Raw genomic sequence first — 23,676 nt, forward strand, 5'->3', positions numbered from 1 at the left:
GTGTTTGGCACAAACTCAGCAAAAGTGCGAGAGAAACTTTTAAGTGCCTGATCTGAGCTAACATTAAATAATTGCTGGTGAAGGACTGTGCTTATGCAAACGAATAGGAAAGCAAGGTGTAAAGCTTAACTTTAAATTAAGTTCATAGACACGCTGCCGCTGGCGTTTGTCATGCCTATGACGAATATGATATTCATGTGATACAAGTTTAATGAGAGGACGCAGGGTATAAACGAGACTTTTGATCACTTTGTAACGGAGTTAAAATTGCTGGTGAAGGACTGTACTTATGCAAATGAAGATGAGATGGTCAGGGATAGAATAGTGTTTGGCACAAACTCAGCGAAAGTGCGAGAGAAACTTTTAAGTGCCGGGTCTAAGCTAACATTAAATAAAGCCGTGAACATCGCAAGATCGCACGAGATAGCACAACCACAGCTGAGAACCTTCGATGCATGTACTCCGAGCGGCTCACGTGAACTGACTGTGAACGCAGTATGCACACAAAAAGCAAGACCTCCAAAGAGCGCTGAACAAAAAACACATTACACAATTGAGAAGGCAGCAAAAGAATATGAAGCGTGTGACGCATACAAGCATATTCATAAGTGCAGGTACTGCGGAAACAAAGCACACAGTGGAAAAAGTCAATGTCCACCTAAAGGAAGACAGTGTAAAAAATGTGGTAAATTGAACCACTTCGCTAAAATTTGCAGGACTGGGAAAGGTAAACCCGTGCATGCAGTGTGTGATGTCTCAGATAAAGAGGAAGATGAGCTGTTTATTGATGCAGTAAGAAAGGAACAACCCTCTGAATCTGAACAAGCCTTTGTAGACATATCAATAGGAAAGCAAGGTGTAAAGCTTAAGTTTAAATTAAGTTCATAGACATGCTGCCGCTAAATATTCGCAGGCAAATCCACAACTTAATACCGGGAATGCCTGTTAAACATCTTGGATTCACGAGTACCGATTTTTGTAGTGAACACTTTGATGAATGAAATCTGTTATCTTTACAACAGTTCACAAACATGGAATATAACTTGAACACAATACATCCTCCAAATACGAACCTGATTGAAAGAAATAATGATAATCAAATCCTTGATGACAGCAACACTCATAACAGTCACAAAACGATTACATTGACAATCATGTTACATTATTTTTAAAATGTTTCCTTTTCTTTTTCATAACTTCTTTAACACACTACTTCTTCGCTGCGAAGCGCGGGTATTTTGCTAGTAGATAATAAATCTTACAAAGTACTTAAAAACTGTTCTGGAATGAATAATGTTTCTCGTGGCAATTATTTAGGAATTAAGAGGGAGAAATATAATTAATAGTTTTTTGCTCTCTTTAAAAGAGGAAGAGAGAAAGACACCATGCCAGCATAGCCTCCTTAGTACTGTATTATGTTTACCCCCAGAAAAATTAACTCAAAACCTTTAAATTTTTTCAGTAAGAAAAAATTTTATTACATGTAACATCCATTATCCAACTCACTATATTCTAACTACTGGTTCACAGGGGTCTGCTGATGCCAATCCCAGCCAACACAGAGCACAAGGCAGGAAACAAACCCCGGGCAGGGCGCCAGCCCACCGCAGGGCACGAACACACACACACCAAGCACACACTAGGGACAATTTAGAACATGCACCTAACCAGCATGTCTTTGGACTATGGGAGGAAACCGGAGCACCTGGAGGAAACCCACGCAGACACGGGGTGAACATGCAAACTCCTAACTCCTAAATGTTAGGCAGCAGTGCTACCCACTGCGCCACCGTGCCGCCCTTACATGTAACAGAAACATGTAAATATTAAAATGTCAAAGTACATATATACATTCATACATACATACATACAGTAGAAAAGGTATGTTTAATGCCCACTGTTGTCCACTGATGCAGATTTAGTACATGTTTTTTATGTGATACGTTTCATTACCAAGTGGGATAGCAGGGGTGTGTTTGTTATAATATATTTTCAGTTGCTTGAACATGAGAGAGTAGAATGACAGTTCCTGATCTGCACAACTGACATACCTCTTGTGTTACTGTGGGCTACCATAGCCTAAGACTTTCCATATTTCCCCTGACATGAACAACAGTTGCTACATTGTGAACTTTGCTGTTAGTTTAGTTGTCTTTTTAATTGCTTCTGTATATTACTTATAAACACTGTGTTAACATATACCATTAAAACCTTTTCTGAGGTTCCTTCCTGTATGACAGTGTCTCCCATCTTGTACAGTATTTTGATACTGACAATCCTTTTGTATGTGTGTAGAACTTTGCATTTTTCTACATTAAACTGTTCACCCAGTTGTGAAGATTTTTCAATTCTTTCTGAAATCTTTTTACTGTCTCCTCAGTTTCTGTCATCAATCCAACTTTAGTACCATCTGCAAATTTCACACGCTTACTAACTATACCAGAATCAATGTTATTAATATAAATCAGAAATAGTAATGGTCCAAGGACAGACCCCTGAGGGTCCATTGATGATCCCTGATGACCTTGCTCCATTTGGAGCATTCTCCTCTTACCTGTACCCTTTGTTTCCTGCTGATTAACCAACTAGAAGCACATTTGACTCTTCTGTTTTAAAATCTATGAACTTAGGGTTTGTTTTTACTTCTGCATGAGGCATTCCACCTATTTCTTCCTTTAGAAATACTTGGGTGAAATATTTGTTCAGTCCAATTGCAATTTCTTTCTCATTTTCAATGATTTAAATTCCCTTTTATCATATTTTTACTGGAGTAGTACTGAAAAAAATGCTTGCTGTTTTTCTTTACTTCACTGGCAATTTTATTTTGGTTTCTCTTTTGACGTTTCAAATGCTTTTTTTGATCTCTTGTTGTAGTGTCCAGTATTTCTCTATCAGAATTATTTGGCTATGTGTTCTTAGATCCACAGATCAGCTGCTCCTAACCGTTCCCAAGGCACGTTTTAAAGCTCGTGGTGAAAGGGCTTTCTCCGTCTGTGCACCCAGGCTCTGGAACTCCCTGCCCTTAGTGGTTAGGCAAGCCGCTTCAGTCGCCACATTCAAATCTCGCCTAAAAACGCACTTCTTCACATTGGCTTTTAATTCTTAACCTGTTTCATTTTCCACTTGTCTTTTGCTATTTTCTCTATTTTATTTGGTCCCTTGACCTGTTTTAGTATCTCTGTTTTAATTCTCTCTTAATGTTTATTTTTAATATTTTGCTTTTAGTCCTGCTTGTTGTAACTGTACAGCGCTTTGGTCAGTTGTAATGCTGTGTTTTTAAGCGCTCAACAAATAAATATGGTATGGTATGGTATGGTATTTAAAATTTTCTAGTACAGTGATCTTTTCATTTTTTTAATAATGCTCCTGCTTATTTATTTTGGTCAGTTTTTTAGTCTTTTTGTTTTATTGCTTTTCAGGAATACGCTTATTTTGAGCCTGGATAAGAAGATCTCTGAAATGACACCAACTGTCGTTTAGAGATGCTGAGTTTTTGCTTTCCTCTTTAATTTTTTTCATATATTTCTTCATTGTTGCCATTGAGCCATGCGCTGAACCTCCTCTCGATGATATCCAGGGTGCCCTGCGAGATGAAACACCACCTTCTTGGAACACTGGCAACACCAACACAACCCTCAGCAACCTTCAGGGTCTTGTCATGGAAGGCCTCCCACATCACATTAGGATCGGCAGTCGGATGACACTGTAGTTGTCAGAGGGTGATCCGGCTCGTAAGATCCTCATTGTTTTGGACCCGAGTGGCTGGACCAGGCCAAGGGGTCACCCACGTAACAGCTGGCTGCAACAGACAGAGGGTCATTTCCAGAGGGTGGGACTGGACCGCGTGTCTGCCTGGGGGATTGCAAACCGGGATCCCAAGTATTTTCGTCGTGTAGTGGGTGTGGCAACGCACTGTACCAGTGCATGCTCCCCAACTTGACTTGAACTTGACTTCCTCATTCATGTAAAGTCTGCTTTCCACAAGTTATAAATCTTCATTTTTGTATACATGTGTGTGTTTTCAAAGACTATTTCAGATTTTACCATGTTGTGATCACTGTTTGCTTAAAGTATCAATAATTTCTGTTCTTATTACTCTGCCTTTATTGTTTGAAAAGATGAGATCTAGACAGGGATCACTATGTGTTGGGCTTGGGAAAACTGGGTGGAAAAACAGTCATTTGACATCTGAACCATTTCAGTTTCCACTGTTGTATTCCCAATAGGGGCATCCCAATCAATATTTGGAAAGCTGAAATCACCAATGACCACTATGTCTTCTTTGTTGCACATATGTCTGTTTTGATGAAATAATATGCTATTATCTAACATATCAGAATTTCACAGCCTGTAGCACACTCCAATAACCAGGTCTCTGGCTTTATTCCACACTAGCTTAACCCATGATGATTCCAAAGTGTTTCCTTCTTCCATCTTGAAGATATGGGCCTTAATATTAATTTTCACATATACTGTCACACATACTCTTTTCCTTCCTTGTCTATCTACCCTAAAGCATGTGTAGCCACTAATATTATATTCCTCTCCATCACTCTCATTTAGCCATTACTCTTATAATATCATAGTCCCAAGTCAATACTGTTGCCTCTAGTTTATACATTTTATTTCTAATGCTTCTTGTATTAAGGAATTAACTTTTTAAATGAGGAAAGTTATTTTTTTTATCTTTATGCTGAGTTAATGCCAAGGGGGTTAATTTTATATTTTGTTTACTGTTCATTTATTGTCCCATGTCTTATATGTAAGTATACTGTACACACATATATTCCTGATATATTCAAAAGGAGTATTATTTTAATTATTACAGCAAGCATGTTGGGATTATGTTTGAATTATTGTTGAAAAATAGTCTGTCACTATATCCAAACCACAAAGAAGCTTTATAATTATTGTTGAAAAATAGTCTGTCACTATATCCAAACCACAAAGAAGAGAAAATGAATGTGTTTAATGTGTCTTTTCCCAAATAATTCACAATAAAGGTTTTGAGATTCATCCTTATATGGATATCCAGTCTATTAGTTGCATTTTATTTCATATAGTGCTTCATATATTAAAGACTATTTTAAAGTCAGCTGTACTAACAGCAAAACCTATGAAATGTCTTTTTTAAGCTTATATATAAACATGTTAAGTAATCTATTAATGTTCACATAAAAGACTAAGGGTATTATTTAAAGCTGTCTATTCAAGTTCAACACTTTAGCCATTGAACCTTAACTCTCTGTCCAAATATGACACACTGAACAAAAAACTTTGCAAATAGTGAAATAAATCTGCTTTCAAGATCTGTAGTCTACTATATAATAAAAATGTTAGGTTCTGTGTGTGTCAAGTCCCTTTGACCAATCTCATTGATCAGTTTGCCTTTGGTATGATTGACTAGTTTGGCTTTGGTGATGATATTGAAAGAGGGAGTGCAAGTGTGAGACATACAAGGAGAAGCAGTCTTAGGATGCATGCTGAGAGTTGCCTTTAAAGATGAGAAGTATAACAGTGAAGAGAAGGTGAGCAAGGCAGTTTGAAATGACAGAGCTTTAGAAGTAGGCTATATGGAAATACACTCGAGACAGAGAGCATGAGTCAAGAGAGGTTCAAACTGATAAGGATAATGATGAAACGTGCTGAAGGTACAGGTAGATAGATAGATAGATAGATAGATAGATAGATAGATAGATAGATAGATAGATAGATAGATAGATAGATAGATAGATAGATAGATAGATAGATAGATAGATAGATAGATACTTTATTAATCCCAAGGGGAAATTCACATAATCCAGCAGCAGTATACTGATACAAAAAAAAAAATTAAAATAAATAGTAATAAAAATGCATGTAAAAGCAGACAATAACTTTGAGCAATGTTAGCATTTACTCCCCCGGATGGAATTGAAGAGTCGCATAGTGTCAGGGAGGAACGATCTCCTCAGTCTATCAGTAGAGCCAGACAGTGAAAAAAGTCTGTCACTGAAGCTACTCGTCTGCCTGGATATGCAAGAGATATCAAATATTTTTAAATGTATTCTATTACCTGTCTTCAACAAGTAATATGGGTAGTTATTTTATAAATTTGTCCACTGAAAATCTCCCCATGGACTGTGGCCTTTTACTGGTTTTACTAATGAACTCTTAGTGTATCAGTTAAAAATCGTACATAATAAATCTGCAGCATAGTTTATATATTAAATGAAATCATTAGTCAGTGATATAATATTTTTTAATGAAATCATTTTAAGCTCTTCAATGTCATTCTATAATCTGATAAAAGAAAAAGGCAACCTTAAATGACACTACAGTATGTGGAAGTTTTGCTTTTTTTTAATAAATAAGGACTTTTCTTGGAAAATGGCACAGCTGTTATAATATTTCAAGAACCTGTAGTCACTTCAAGATCAATAATTTTCTTTAAAAAATGCAATTTGAGATAGATAATTTGCCCTCAAAGGCACATGGCACGTGGCCAAGGAATGCTGAGAGTATGGAATGTTAATACACTTCCTAAGCAACCCAAGACTGACAGTAGGCACCAGCCAGTCATTTTCCTTGCTTTAAAGCCTGACACAGCAGCTACAAGGATCAAAGGGCAATGTTTACATTGTCTTAAGTATTACAATTAAAAAACCTCAGTATCACATCAACTTTTAGTCTCTGATTTGCTCATTACATTCCCTTTATTAAATAGGCAGTGAATAAATACATGGTTTCCTAATCAATACATAAATAAAGGTTAGCTTGTTGTACCAAACTGAATGATATTCAATACTTTGCAAGTAAAGGCAGTCATATTCATATCTAGGTCAGTGTGTATAACGACTACAGTAGAAAGAAATGGAAAATAATCTTCCTGAAACACAACTCCTGTCTTGCTTACACAGAAAAACAGATCCTAGTATTGGTTCCTAAAAGAAAACAGATCAGCGCTTCTCCAAATTTAGATACACATGCTTCTTATTCTGTAATTAGTCGATACACTTAGACGGCAATTATATTTGAAGTATATTTGAAGTATATATAATATAATATATTACAATGTTGTCATGAGTGTTAAAGTAAAGCGAGTAAAAAATGAGAAGTGAAAACCCCAAAATATAATATATTTCCCTTGTGACTGACTATTATGTTATAGAAAGTAATTATTTACATAAAACACTATTTATTTACTTAAAAACAGTTAGTTTAATATTGCATCAATTCTTACTGTTTTATAAACATAATTCAGTAAAAAAAAAGACACACTTCTAAAATGTGTTAATTTTATGAATGAATTTCCTCTCACTTTTGAAGCTTGTGCCTTTGTTGATCTCAGTGTCATAATATAACAACCTTTCTACATCCTACTTAGTTTGTCAGACTTATTCTTTAAAATGGTACAAATGAAGTATTATAACTTTTTCTTTTGCACATACCTGGTGACGGCGCGAGTACAGATGGTAACAAGAAAACAGCCAGCCACAATCATCCAGCCCCAGCCTCCGTCAGGAGGGGCAGCTATAGGCACCTTTTTAGTCAGAGCCATGGCTGCAACAGTCTTCAGTTCCCCCTAATCCCTTTTGCAAGTCCCAGTTAATAGTGCTCAGTTTCAGCTGTAGTTTTGGCAGTACAGCAGTGATCAGTCCTGGTGTTGCACAGAATGCATGGAATGTAATTTGTTGTAGGATTTGTCAGTTGCTGTTAATACAACATTAGGAAAAAAAAAGGAAAAAATCAATTTAAATTATGTAATGATACTTCGAAGAACAAATGCATATTTTATGCAAGCTGAAGCATTCAAAATTACACTCTTTAATAAGCAGCATACATTAGGTAATGATAAATAACATTCACACAATATAAAAATTTAAAGAAAGAGAGTAACAGAGAGAAACAGTGAGATAAATGGATACATGCCTTAAACAAGGGTATAATATATACCAAACTGTCTGAGATCCAGCTACAGTGTCTTCTTTGTTTTAATGTTAAAAAGACACATTACTGGTCTGGATGTTTCTAACCGTGTTAATACAATACCATACAAGTTAAGAGATGCAATGAGAACAGGTCTGCAGTCAGTTAATCACAAGCTCATCTGAGCTGCTACCTAATCATTTACATACAGTACTGTGAAGGAAAAAATACAGCAATAACAACCTTTGGAAAGTGCAAAAGAGAAACTGCTTAATTAACAAAAATGCAAAATGACTAGAGAAATATGGAGTTGAAAAAAATTCCAATTCATTGTGTGCTGAAGACACTTTAATCCAAGGATGGTACGTTTTATCCAGTTGGATGGGAAAATAAAAAAATATTTTTTCTTTTATGAATTCTACATTACCAATGTTATTATGACTGAACAGTAACCTGGATATAATCAAAATGACAAAGTAGAAGTTGTAATTACTATATTCTTCTACATAAAAACCTACTTAGTTACAGCAGATTCCAAAATGTTTAGAGCCAGAGTATGTGTGTGTGTGTATGAGAAGGGAGAAGAAAGAAGTCACAGCATCTTGCTTATTTAAATGAGACTTGTTAAGCATTTGTTTCTTTCTTACTTATTTCTTAAAATCAAGTTATGGCAATACAGTATTCCCCAGATTAGATTTTTACAGTGCTCAGTACACCTAAATAAACCATGTGCTACATTCATTCATAACTTACTATTTCCCGCAATACCAAGCCTGTGTGTGTTTCTAACACCCAAAGGCTTACTTGAGTCATTGTTAAGCAACAAGTATGCTCTTTCTTAGGGGTCATCAAAAGTCTTCCTTTGAACTGTATTACCAAACACAAAGTTTTCTTCTGTTGTTTCCCCACAAAACCTACAGTTTCAGACTGTGTATAGTAGGAAATATAACTCTAAAGAGAAAAAAAGTTTTCCTTTGTTTTTTTGTTTACCCAAGTATAAAGTTTTACATTGATATAAAGTAGATGAAACAAATCCAGCAACCAATGAAGAGCACTTCATCCAGCCTTAAACACCCCTGGTATAGCCATTTCAAACATGTAAAATATTTCATAACTCATTTATTCATGTATCAAGAATGTTAATTTAATAATGTTATGTTGTTTGCAAATAAAATATGTAAACCACAGTAATTGTATAAGAAATTGTAACTATTCAAATATTCTGTAGGGATCAACTTTTTACTAAAGTCATGGATTTTCATGACATTTTCCTTCAATGTTAAAAAGAAAAATATTCATTTCATACAACACCATTTCAAAATGAGAATGGTCCCCAAGCACTTTTGTGCAATTGAAAAGGTGTTGGGAATAGACCCAGCCTATTTGTTTGAAGTGTAATGATACAACCACTCAACTACACTCCCTGTTAATATTGCTATAAAAAATTCAAAAATTATAAAAAAACATTTTAATCATTATTATTATTCAAAGTATTTTCTGGTATAATCTCATTGCTACTGTCCATATCATGCAGAAACCAAGACATAGGGTAGGTTTATGTGGTGTGTTTTTGTGTACATGGTTTAGGGGACTGTGATTGTGTTAAGTAATTTCCTCACAACGTGATGTGTATTTAAAACGCCCATGCTTTCTGTAGTTTTATGTACAGTATATGTATTGGTTTATTTGTAATGTCTGCAGGCTTTTGTGTAGGATATGCAGGATGGCACCAGTGGTGGATACAACAATGGATGTAATGATCACCTTGTCCATTCTCCAAAAGAGGTATGTTTCTTATGTCAATGTATTTCTGCATTTTACTTGTGTGCGTATTTTGTAAGTTGAGTGTGTTTGGTATGGCAAAGTCAATTATATATGTCGTTTTTTTTTTTGTTTGCCTATCAGTGTTATGTCTGGTCTATTATGTTGGATATTTTACTTTGTCAGTCTGGTTCTGTCCCAGTGTATTTTATGTGAGGCATTTACTAGTACTCTGGTCTGCACGTGTCTACTACTTTGTGTTGCAGTGCCAGTTTTTGATGTCCAATATTTGCCATCTAATTGGGTGTGTGAATGTAATCATATCTGTGTCAGAAATGTACATCCTGATGTGATGTGTTAGATTGTTTCCTGTTCTTTCTGTTAGTTTTCTTAAAAATACACAGTATATTCTGTAGTTTCTTGTGTATAAATCTTAATCTTGTATGGCTAACATGAACTCTTCTATCTTGCCGAACGTATTATCATGACTTAGCCTGCTATTAGATGCAATCTTAACCACACAAGGCTAATAAACTTAATGAAGATTTCTGCCATGCAATGTTTTCTGGGTCCATGTTTTAAGTTGTGTGGTTGTTTTGTGCTCTGTAATGTTGTCTGTGGTATGTAGGTTAAGTTGTGTGTAGTTTTTGTCTACATGAACTGTTGCTTTGTGTAGTGTTGATGTATGCTGTTTTGTGTGGAAGAATGTTCTTAAATTATTAAGCTGTATGTTGTGTATATCAACTATAGCTATGAGACCCTTTTCTCCCTCAGCACATGGAAAAGTCATTCTATGGCTTCTTTGGAGTGGTGCTGTTTGTGTTTTGTGAGTAGTGTTCAAGTTTTCCTTTGGAGCTGTTGTAAGTCTGTTTGTGATCAGTGTATAGCTTCGATGGAATACATACAGTAAGTATTGTTATGCGTATCTGCGGTGGGCTGGAGCCCTGCCCGGGGTTTGTTTCCTGCCTTGCGCCCTGTTTTGGCTGGGATTGGCTCCAGCAGACCACCGTGACCCTGTGGTTAGGATATAGCAGGTTGGATAATGGATGGATGGATGGATGTTACGCGTATGTATTGAATGCTATAATTATGTGGTATGCATGTAGATTTGTTTTGAGTATTTGTGAAAGACATGATTTATATTTTCGTGTGAGAGTATATTTAATATATTTGTGTTTTATAAGTTTGTCCTGTTGGAACCCAAGGTTTTGTATAGTTTACCATATGACATGGCCTTGATTTGGTTGCCATTTCTGAGGATATACACAGCTTCTCTAAGGATTTCCTTTTCTATATTAATTCTCTTTCATTTGCCCAGCCCAGTCATGTGTATGTCTTGTGAATACATTTAGACTATTTCTAGTAATTGTTTGTTCCTTTATATATATTTATGTTGTCCATATATAATAGCTGTGAGAGGGTGTATTGTTGCCATTAATTTTTGATTTTGTATCCATATTGTGTGTTGTTTAATTTTTTTGATAATGAGTTGAGAGCGAGACAGAACTAAAGAGGACTAAGTGAGTCTCCCTGGAAAATAGCTCAGCATTTTTGTACCAAGTCTGTGTGTATTGTTGTGTTGCAGATACGTAAGAGTATTGTTGTTTTCCAGTGTTCCATTAGTGTTTATAGTGTTTATGAGGTGTATCTTGTATAAGTATAATATTTGTATTAACCACCTGTGTGGGACACTATCATATTCTTTTTTGTAGTCAATGAATCCTATGTGTAGATTTCTGTATTTTTTGCAAACCAGCTGGAATATCACAGAGTTACATTTACATCTACTTTTACTACTTGTTCGGCTGATGCCTTTATCTAAGGAGACTTACAACATTTATGATACAAATTGTTATATTTCCTTTAGTTTTCCAATTGGAGCACAGGCTGGTCAAGTGACTGGCTCATGGTCACACAGTAGCAGGATTTAAACCCATAACCTCAGGGTTTGAAGTCCAAAGCCTTAAACACTACGCCGCACAGGTACATACTGAATGGTTTTAATTTTACATCTAAAATAGCACTAAATAAAAGTTGAATAAGTCACAGTCCAGTCTTAACCTGAATACAAATATCACTGTACCAAAAAGTTGTTTAAAAAATGCCAGCAGGCTCCTGCAGCTTTGCTTCAGTCTGATTCTATTCTCAATGAGACAGGAATGAACTCGACACAATCCATATGAAATAAAGAACTATACCATATAATTCATTCAAAGAACTAACCCTGGATTTTTAACCACTGACTTAATCTCAGCCTCACATGTTTCTATGAAGTCAATAATAATGTTAGTGTTATCTGTTTAATTGAAGACAACAAATTCACCTCAAGAGAGTAAAGCTGCCAGCCAAAGCACCTGAGTATTTTCTTTTCATATATACATTCATGCAAATGGTGCGGTTGTGTCAAGCCATTTTGTGTTTGTATATGGTGCGCTATTTGCATTCCCTATATTTCTAAAACAAGATAATACTCCAGATGTTTTTCATCAATCTCTGAGAGTGGTCTCTGCATTGCATGACCTTTTTCCATGTGTACTGTGTTTTTTTGTTTTTTTTTTTTTAATTTGTGCCTGTTACCGTTTCAACCACAAAATGGCTGCACATGCTGCACTGGCTGTTTCTGTAATAATATCATGATAACTTGATATAAAAAATTATTTTTGAAATTACAGAATATATAAAATATTTGATGCAGTTCTAAAGCAATATAAGGAAATCAAATGAACAATAGGACTGCATGTTCTATCTACTGAAGTGTAAACTACGTTCTGCATTTTCAGAAAAGCATAGGAGCATAATACATTCTATTTTAGTGCTAAAACATCATTGGCAAGTCTCTATAGACCTGAACATTTAATTATTTCATGTTCATAATAAATTATTTTGAAAATAAAGATAGAACTATTGCAGTTTTTATAATAACGTAACCTTCTGAAATCCACATAATTTAATTCTCAATCAAAGCAGACTGGAGCCTATCCTGGCAGCATCAGGTACAGGGCAGGAACCATTCCTGGACAAGGCACTACTCTATCACTGGGCCACTTAAGGCAAATTCAACTGTTCTGATTTTAAATTATGATTTTTGCTTAATGTTTTACAATCACACATAGTTGTATAGGCATGCACAGTACAAGGAGTGTAGCCAAATTCATGGTAGACTACAGTATGGTTAAGTTACTGTTACTAGGCTAAATACTCACATACATACATATACTCTGAAAGGTGACAAATCTACCACCATTCAAGATCATGATATAAATGAAACAAAGGTAAACGGAGAGCCAAAGTTAACTTCTCTGTCAATTCCCTCCTCAGTTCTGAAGCCTCTGACCTGGAAGACAAAGCTCGATTCACTTTTTCTCTCCAGGATATATTAGGCCTGTAAAGCAATTTCCCCAGGTTTTGATTTTAAACTGATCATTAAAGTAAGCTCTACAGGCACTGCACAAATTTACACAAGGACCAAATCTTGTGTCATTAACACTATTTTCAGTGACACTAATTTGTAGATCTCTTTTGGCAAATGTAACTCTAATAAAGGAGCAAACCAAATCACATTCATTATTGCCAATACTGAAACAAACTGGACAACTTATAAGTGAACCTCTAATCTATCTTGTTTGTGTCTCATGCAATAATGGTTCTAGATGTGCATGAAGTGCCTTCCTGAATTCCCATGGCAGTTGTCAGGACTATAGAATTACTGAAATCATTGTCACCAGTAGCTAATAAACTCAGACTGGCATTTTTATTTTCATCCATCTATCCATCCATTATCCAACCCACTATATCCTAACTACAGGGTCACAGGGGTCTGCTGGAGCCAATTCCAGCCAACACAGGGTGCAAGGCAGGAAACAAATCCGTGGGCAGGGCGCCAGCCCACCGCAGGTATGCAATCCTATCTTTTTAAATTTTTTAATTTGTAAATTTAAAATATTTAAGGGGCAATTTGTGAAAAATTGCTTTTGAGGTGATATTGAACATTTTGCATGTACAACTGATACCTGCATTGTGATGTTAATTACCATATCTCTAGAAAAACTGAGTGTTGTATTTAAAGCAATATACAGTCAATGGAGTAAATAGCTTCTCTTAAATATTAGATAATTCCTGTTGATTTATTCCTAAGAGATATGTCTGGAGATAATGGATTACATACTGTAAAAATCAAAGGCACTACAAATAAATCTACTGCATGTAGTAAACATGGTATAGAAACAGCTGTGGTTAATGGTTTTCATTTGAGATTATTTTGGAAAAATAAATTAGCAATATAACTAAATAAACAATCTGTTACTATGAAGAAAATATCACAGAGATTTGCATCATTAGTTGTTCATCATATATACTTTTTGCGTACTGGTCAAGGTAACAGAGAAGCCACTTAAGGTCCTGAGAAATCATACTATGTAGCCACTATATTACACTGCCAGGCCTATGTTCCAAATACAACTAACATATTCCATTTTCATTTCCTCATTATATATTTTTAAAAAAGCATCATTTTTCTCATAGAAAAAATTATGAGCATTCTATTTCCAAGTAATGTACTAAATAAACTGGCTGAGGAAAAGATGGAAGAATCACCCAGAAATTTCAAGTGATGCTCTGTCAAAACAGGAGACAATGCACCAGATTTTTCACAATTCAAGGCAGGGCAAAGTGAGGGTAAACCAATGCAAAAACATTTGGAAATGTAAAAACATTTATTTTTTACTGCTATATTTCTGTTTGCAATTCTAATAACAGATAAACACATGTAGCGTATTGCAAAAACAAAAATCCTTTATGATGTAAACAGATGAATAACCACATAATTATTTGAAGAATTTTCTTTACCCAATTCAATAATAGAGATTTTAAACCATCGAAACATATTTCAATTCTGATGTCTCCCTTACAAGGTTTCAGTAAGCCAAAATCTATTTCTGGAATCAACTCTGTATGGGAAATCACATAAGCTCACTCATACATTAGTTTACAGTGTATCATGACAGTTTATAGATTTCCAGTTAATGTAAAAGCATTTCTCTGGAGAGTAACAGAAAAAAAGGTTAAAGATTTTAGTCAACTTTTTAAATATGTTCACATGAACTACTCTTTCTTTGTGCAGATATTATACTTTGCACTTACACTTATTACATAAGCATCCTGACCTAACACTGTATATGTAATGCTTGCATTATTCTATCAACGTTAAAAGCAAACCACTCTAAAAGTAAAGCTCACAACTGTTTTGGTTTTTTTTTTGTCAATTGATAATTTAATTACAGAGCCCCTGTAGAATACTTCCAACTTCAAAGAATTTTAGTCAGTCAGTCATTTGCTAACCTGATTAGTCCTGAACAGGGTCGTGGAGGCCTGCTGGAGCCTATCCTAGTTAGCAAAGGATGCAAGGCAGGAGCAAACCCTGGACAGGGTGCCAGAGATTTTTAGTCAGAGAAATATAAATGGTGGTTTAATGCTTTTCTCTTTTTTTTGGCAAATGTGTTATAAAAGGAATCTTCAACCCCAAGCTGTGTTCAAAACAAATTTAGACCCCAGGTCAAAATGATCTTCTTTTAATCTCACAAAAGAATAAACATGCCTCACACAACAGAATATTCACAGATTTCGCAGCTGTCAGTGAGATGCAAAAAAAGTAAAAAAATCCATTAGAATTGAAGTTTCATAAGTTGAAACAAGTCTGAAGGGATGTTACATATCTGTTGTGTAATGTAAGCAGTTTTTGCTATTAACCATATGCTAATTAGTCCTGGGTATGACATTAAACTGCATCCGCCCTGCAAATGATCCTCCAACTTGCAGGGAAAACTTGGGGGTTGGTGGTAGAATTGAGATGGACATGACATCTGAGCAGCAAAGACTTAAGGACAACAAAAACAAAATCAAATTAAGTGAATTTGAAAACTGAAACTGAAAAACATCCATCCATCCATTTTCCAACCCACTGAATCCAAACACAGGGGTCTGCTGGAGCCAATCCCAGCCAACACAGGGCACAAGGCAGGAACCAATCCTGGGCAGGGTGCCAACCCACCGCAGGACACACACAAACACACCCACACACCAAGGCCAATTTAGAATCTCCAATCCACCTAACCTACATGTTTTTGGACTGTGGGAGGAAACCGGAGCGCCCAGAGGAAACCCATGCAGACACGGTGAGAACATACAAACCCCACGCAGGGAGGACCCGGGAAGCGAACCCGGGTCTCCTAACTGCGAGGCAGCAGCGCTACCACTTCTCAACAAATTTTTTGTTCTTTTAAAATCATTTCTCAAGCCTCTCCTTCATTATAAACAAACTTTTGACCGCAGTTGAAATATAGCCTGGGTTTAAACAGCTGACTGCCATACAATACAATACAATTTATTTTTTAATAGCCCAAAATCACACAAGGAGTGACACAATTGGCTTTAACAGGCCCTGCCTCTTGACAGCCCCCCAGCCTTGACTCTCTAAGAAGACAAGGAACAACTCCCAAAAAAACCCAGTAGGGAAAAAATGGAAGAAACCTCGGGAAAGGCAGTTCAAAGAGAGACCCCATTCCAGGTAGGATGGGTGTGCAGTGGTGAAGTGGCTGCAGGGTGCAGTTGCCATGACATCACACTTACTGTAACACTTTTTTTCACATACCTGCAGCACTATGCATACAAAGTGATATCACCAATGAGATGACAGGAAAACTAAATAAAAGCAAAAACAGCAAAAAAGAAAAAATATCTGTTTAATTATGATAGGTGCTGGGTTAAACACAGGCTCCTTTGATTTGAGAAGAGCAAAATTTGAAGGCCAAAAAATATCTGAACATCACTAGTGCAGTCTATACACCTGTAAATAGGTTTTTACAAAAGGATAATGTTCTAAATTAAAAAGATTAAAATGTTCTGGCATGGTTCCAGAATTATGAAGGAACAAGTTTCATAGTTGAATATTCCTTACCAGCCTTAATGTTACATGAGTGTTTTTTATTAATTGGGAAATTTATTGATTCAGATTCTTCTTTTTTTAGAAAATAATAAATAACAGTTTGTTCATGATTAATAGATTATTAAGTTTAATAAACTGACTATCATTTGTTTTAATCACTGTGGGGTGTACTGGTAATCATAACAGTTGAGTTCATGCTGTAAACTTCACAGGCTGTTATGCAGCAAAAGGGAAAACTGTTTTTATTAGCCTAGTGTTCCAAGTAAGCCTCCATTCATTGTTTGAATGTGTATATGTAATAGATGGACATACCCATTATCACAGATTGGAGAGTTACAGTACATCTAAAGACTGTACTAAATGGAACAGACTGCAGAAACTGATAACTGGATCATAAAGTTAAAGAAAATGCACAGAAGGATGACAGAATTCCTTGGCAAAACAAAATAACCATACAAGAGCACTGTACTCTTGACAGTAATGACCCTATAGACCATATAAATAGATAAGGCAGTGAATTTAACTTTTCATACATTTTTAATGTGGCAGCACTGTAAATGCTAAGTTCAGAAGAAAATACACATACTCAGGACATAAAGATGCAACTATGTGTCATCATCTTCAAACGTGACTAATTCTTATCAATTTATGCAATTATTTATTGATATACTAAGGTAGCACTAGACTCATCATTGCAACATAAATCCCCAACTGAAAGAACATATAACGTTTATACCAGACTATAAAGGGTTCATGGCAAGATTAGCACTCCAGGCACTGCAAAAAAAACCTCACACTATTCTCTTCGAACTAGTGTGGTGCAGAAGTGTCACCCGTTGCACAACTGTACTTGGGTCCTAATTTGGGACTCTGAAGTGGTTCGTCATGTGGTTGTGGTAGCAATGTGCTGTATCAATGCATGCTCCCCTCTCGTCCTAATCCTCCAAACTATACAGTAAGCAATCGAGTCACAAACAATTGCCTTAGTCTTAAATTACAAAACATTCAGCACATGTAATCTTCTAAATCAAACAAAGTCCTTAATTCCAGTAGTAGCTATATTTGAGATCTACACAGTGGGTAGCTGTACCACCTTAAAAAGCTTAGACCATGTTTCAGTTCTTGGCTAGAATGCTTTATTTTTGAATAGTGCATGCTCTCCCATTGATATTGGCTTTTTTTATTAAGCCTGAAGATATCTTGACAGGATGAATGTGTGGGTATTCCGTGATAGACAGAAGTGTAATTCAGAATGGTTTCTGTTTGGTGACCATAAGAGTGAAAAATACTGGTGTAAAAACAAATGTATAGCCTTTAATCATATTGCTGTATTTAGCTATATAAGAAAGGCATGTATTTACAGACCAAAACATATTTAATAGGATTGTTTCTAACCATTCTAAATTGTCCCAAGTGTGTGCTTGGTGTGTGTGAGTGTGCGTGTGCTTCCCTGCGGTGGGCTGGCGCCCTGCCCAGGGTTTGTTTCCTGCCTTGTGCCCTGTGTTGGCTGGGATTGACTTCAGCAGACCCCCGTGACCCTGTAGTTAGGATATAGCGGGTTTGATAATGAATGGATGGATAGATGTTTCTAACCATGCAGAACCATGCAATAAACTTATGTGAAACATATTTGAATATGCATTCAGGAAATTAATTATAGTGTGCTTCTAAAGTTGGATAATGTGCTCAGAACATCATTTTATCTACAGCATATTTTACTGTTCTGCACAGCAAAAATTAGTGGCAACTAAAGCTTTATTGTAAGTCTACTGAAATGTGACCAGGCTACAGAATTCTAATTATTCATAAGTAACACTGATAACACCCTTATACTGGCAGTCCTTGGAAACACAAACAAATATACAATATTTCTTAAAGTACTGTACTGGCAGATTATGTAATTTGTGGCTCCATTTCTGACATTTTCATTACGTGACAATTCCAAGAAAACAGCCTTTCAAATTTATTCATTCTGTACTCTAATATTTCAAGGGGAAGGTCAAAGTTTTCTTGAAATTTTTTATATGTACACAACCCCTGTTGAAATAGTATTTGCACTTCAATAATGTAGCTGTAACTAGTGCTGAAAGAATTGTCTGCAACTTACATAACATAAGCAAAACCAAGAAATTGGTGATTGACTTTCTCTGCACCAGACAACCTATGTTCTTCATTTTTAGTCTTTTGGTGTGTGTGCAGAACACATTGTATGCATGCATTTTTTATTTATCTATATTTTTATTTATTTATTTATTTAAGACATTTCTGTAAACAGCCATATTTCCTCCTGGGAATAAATAAAGTTCTATCTATCTATCTATCTATCTATCTATCTATCTATCTATCTATCTATCTATCTATCTATCTATCTATCTATCTATCGAGTTTTGTTTTCTTTTTCATACATTGATATGGTAAGTATCGAAAGGTTGTCACTGTTTACTAGCATAGGGGGTAAAATGACACAGCAGCAGGCTATCCATCTTCAGCACTTAGGGTACCTTTTATGCCAACTTGGCATCATCTGTTTGTATTCACATTGGTTTTCTCTGACATCTCTAATTTCATTTCATAATTTAAAGAGACCCTGTCAGATTGACTGGAAAATCAAATTTGACCCAGTGTGATTGTACCAGTATAGTCCCTCAGTAAGTTAAAACTGAAGAATTAGGTTTAGAAAATGGACGGATATACTGTATGTTTTCTATTGCAGTGAACTGATGATTTTCATGGTATAATATACTACATCATATTACAGTTTGTTAAGCCTGTCTAAATAATGGTACTGTATCTTTGTAATCTGTAACTGTAATCTGTAACTGTTATTCTATCAAAATATAGTGCTAACAATTTTATCACTATGTTAATTGAAAGGTTTTATTTTAAAATGTAACAGTGTAGAAAAAGGGAAGATTGGATAAACAATACTTTAAACAAAAATACTTCAGCTAGTGCAATTTTATTTGTGGTTTTCATTTTTACATTTTTACATCATCCAGTCATTTTATTTATATTGTATGGCAACTCAATGAGTATAGCCTGTCATTTTAACAAAATTAGACAAAGAGATCTGAATTATTAACTGTTACAAAATATGAGCTGTATTGGTTAGTTATAGCTGTTATTTTATTCAATATCTGCAATATACATGAAGAATTAATAAAAAAAAACTGCGTTTTCCATAAGATTAGCATACTTTATTTTTATTTTGAAACTGCTTTTTATTTTAATACAAATGAGGAGTATCACAGTAAATACAACTTCTTGAAGTTATTGGTATATTCTCTGGACCCAAAGTAGTCCACATAGTATCAAAAATAAGTATACAAAGCATAATAAACCATGGAGGACTTAAGTTACAGGTTCTCCACACTTTTAAAATTAGAATAATAATGACTTCAACATCATCCACTCCACATGTGGCTGTGTAACACAAAAGAGATAAAACAAATTTTCTCTTAGGTTAATCAAAAAATTAATTCCTTCTTATACAAGGATGGACAGTATAAAGTACTAATTGTGCATGGTGGCACTATGTGTAATGATATCAGAGCCCACAATTATTTAAGCATACATTGTCTTGTTTTGTTGTAGGACACTATAATGAATGTCTATTCTTAGAATGTGCAAGTATACTTAAATAAGAAAAGTAAATGTACCATTATTTGCCTGCTAAGCATCATCTTCCCTCAAAAATTAGTAATAGAGAAAGACACTATTTTAATGCAAATAGGTTATCTCAAGAAATGTACAAGTAAATTGCCCACTGATTATAAATTGTGCAACATGGCAATGTATTAGTTAGTGCTTGTGCTTCATGGATCCATCATCCTGGTTTTGAATCCCATGCCCGTTCATTGTTAAAGTAAGCATATTCTTCCTCATGTACGTGGGTTTAACTTCTGGTTCTCCAGTTTTCCTCCCAAAGACAAATAGGTTATGCTAACAGGTAACTCTAAAATTGGCCTTATTGTTGCATATACAGTATGTGTGGGCCTGCACTGGGCTGGCATCCTGTCTAGGGTTGTTTCCTGTTGTTTCCAGACCCCCATGACTCTGAAACAAACTGAGCTGGTTTGAGAAAGTTATGTTGTGCAATGATTCCATAGGTTATATCTGGGAATATACTGCATTAGCTTATGTGTGGAAAAAGCCATAAACATACTGGGTCAAGCATGCAAAACATCATAAATAACATAAGATTAATAAGGTCAAAACTTCCACATGTATAGAGTACAGTGAAATTCAAAACTTTCCACTGCCATGATCAGTAAGTATTATTCCTTACCTCAAAATTTCTATCTCCCTTATCTGAAATAACGTCCTTACCTCAATAAACTTCCTTTAATGACACTGAACAAATAATAAAATAGGTATGTAAGTCTTTAACTTGCTTGAGAGTTTTCACAGATATACTATAAACTTTGAAGTAAAGGAGTTATTCAGCACGTCTACCACAAAAAAAAAAAAATAAAACCAGGTATACACCAGACACAACCACACTTTGTCCAGTAATAAAGCAAGTTAAAAAACATAACAAGTAAAACAGTCTGCAGAAATGCAAACAAATTATAGAATTTTACAAAATTGGTAAATATAAAATACTGAAAGCATAGCAAGTCCTGGTAAGCATATTCTAGTAGTAATAGGAGGGGTGTGTTAAGGTGTTTCTGTAATTGTGGAAAATTATTTCTTTCTCTAACAGTGAGATTCCATAAAATTAGTACTGAAACTGACAGTAGCCACCACTCTTCAAGTTCAAATGATGTTTCATGAAATTTTCAGCAACAATAAAAGATGCTTTATTATACAAACTCTGACAATAAGGACATTGAATGAAATTTAAAATGAAAAAAGCTGTGACCTTGATGGTTGCAGACAATTTGCAGAACCTTCAGAAGCCCCTTCCAGGAACTTTCTATTTCTGGAAAGTTGTGTCTCTCTCTACTCTGAGAAATGAATAAGTACTGTTAATAAACATGTGCAAGCAAATCCCAATAAATTGTTAGGATAGTTAGCCTACATTCTTCAACATGTGTGAAATAAGATTTCGAGCAGGGTCTGAAAAGTGGAAGATTGTAAAACATTCTTTTAATTTTGATTTTGTTTGCTATTGCTTGCTTGCAGTTTTCACCTCATTTAATGAATGCTGCACCATCACCAGCACTTTACTTTTAAAGCTGAGACAAATCAATATGCTTGATAAGAACAGTGCAGAGATCATTACTTCTACCCATTCACCTTATGTTTCCGTAACAAGGTGAAATTTCAAGGTCCTACTTTAAATTAGACTAATTGGTTATGTGGTATATTTTATGTATTGACAGTTCTCTTGATGAAAAAGTATGTCTTTCTTGTAATATGGTGTACAAAAAAAACACGCAAAACCTTAAAACTTAAGTGTATTATGCAGTTCAAGCAGAATCACTCTTGACTTGTAAAAAAAGACATCAAGCTCTTGTGCCATTAATGAAATAAGACTCATTTGACTAATTTATTTGCTGCCATATGACAATTGATTGTCTCCATATGCTGTACAGCTTCAAAAGTAAATTATTATTACACTTGCAGAAAATAATTCTCTACCATAGGATTCTACCACATACCAATTTATAATACACGAGCCAGAGTTGCAGCTCTCAGAGTTTACAAGGAAAGTTGGTTGTTTAATTATTTCTAAGCTTTAGTCTCTTTTAGTCTGAAAAGACAGAAAAATATATATATAATTTCATGGCCTTGACTACAGAACTTTGAAAAAGAGTAATGCAGGTTTATTAAAATGAGTAGTGAGCAGTTTTTCACACTTCTGAGAAGAAAGTAGTAGCTTTAAAATCTTATTACATTTAAGAAATAATTATGTATGCTGTAGGTCACTGAAATGCATTTACTTGTATTATGTTTATGTCAGTAATTGATTATTAGCATTAGAGTCGTACAAAAATGTTATTTCTTTAAGGCAACAGGTTAAAGTGACAATTGAACACCTGATAAGTACATCTTTTTCTTTAGTCATTCCTATTAAATTAAGAGTAGTCAAAATAAATAAATAAGAGTCATGTCAATCACATTTTGAGATATTGCAGAGACAGAAGATAATATAATAAAGTAGAACGTCAAACACAAGATAACTCAAAAGTGTGGAGTTATTTGACCTTCACATCTGTTTGCATTTTTGCAGTAATGTTGCATTTTTATCTATTAATTAAAACAATGACAGTGCAAAATAGTTTTTAGTTGTAGCCATAATTATGTTTGGATAAATGACTAACACTTTACCACTTATATGTATGTATATGTATATGTACAGTATGTCTCTCTTCCCCACACTTGTCCAAAACAATCTGTTAATAATAAACAAATAATACTGAGAATATAAAATGAAACATACAAATTATATTATATCAAAAACCACACATACCAACTACTATTAAATAACAACAAAGGGTGGACTACAGTATAGATACAGCTACACATTCGAGATACCGTTAACAGTTTGGATATGTAGTAAAAGTTAGCAATGAAAAAATAGACAAATTACAGACGATCATTTGGAATAAACAGAAACTTACCAATCTAACGAAACAATATCTTGACCTGTTCATCAGTGTTCTCCAATGTGGAATTTTTTGTTTCATCAATCCAGGCTGCTTTTGACTGCATTACTTGTATGCACTGGGCATCTTTCCTTTTCTGGGACAGTACTGCATCAGCCCTATTAAAGAAATGTAGTGAAACAACCTCAATGGCTGACATTAAGAAAATGTACCTGCCTACACCTAATAGGCTAAAAGGATTAGTGAAGGCAATTAATTTATTATAGGTATAAAAAAGAAAACTTTATAAATAATGAGTAAACTGATTACTTTTTTGTATATTATGAATACTGAAAAGGTGTAAGTGCAATATGCTTTTACTGTAATACAGCCATTATTGCCTCAATGTCAGGCAATTAGATAGATAGATAGATAGATAGATAGATAGATAGATAGATAGATAGATAGATAGATAGATAGATAGATTATTAATCCCAAGGGGAAATTCACATAATCCAGCAGCAGTATACTGAT

At 35.0% G+C, this 23,676-nt stretch overlaps 1 protein-coding gene across 2 annotated transcripts in view; it reads right to left on the reverse strand.

Moving 5' to 3' along the window:
- LOC120540754 (monocarboxylate transporter 12-like) overlaps window positions 1-23,676 on the reverse strand; it is an 84,015-nt gene that overhangs the window by 40,470 nt on the left and 19,869 nt on the right. For both annotated transcript variants that reach the window (XM_039771799.1, XM_039771807.1), the window contains 2 exons: window positions 23,179-23,321; window positions 7,431-7,692 (listed from right to left, as the gene is read on the reverse strand). In XM_039771799.1, the coding sequence (XP_039627733.1) occupies window positions 7,431-7,540 (110 nt within the window). In that variant the 5' untranslated portion in view covers window positions 7,541-7,692; window positions 23,179-23,321. The remainder of the gene's footprint in view (window positions 1-7,430; window positions 7,693-23,178; window positions 23,322-23,676) is intronic.

The sequence above is a fragment of the Polypterus senegalus genome, chromosome 1 (assembly GCF_016835505.1).
Source record: "Polypterus senegalus isolate Bchr_013 chromosome 1, ASM1683550v1, whole genome shotgun sequence".
Classification (NCBI taxonomy): Eukaryota; Metazoa; Chordata; class Cladistia; order Polypteriformes; family Polypteridae; genus Polypterus; species Polypterus senegalus.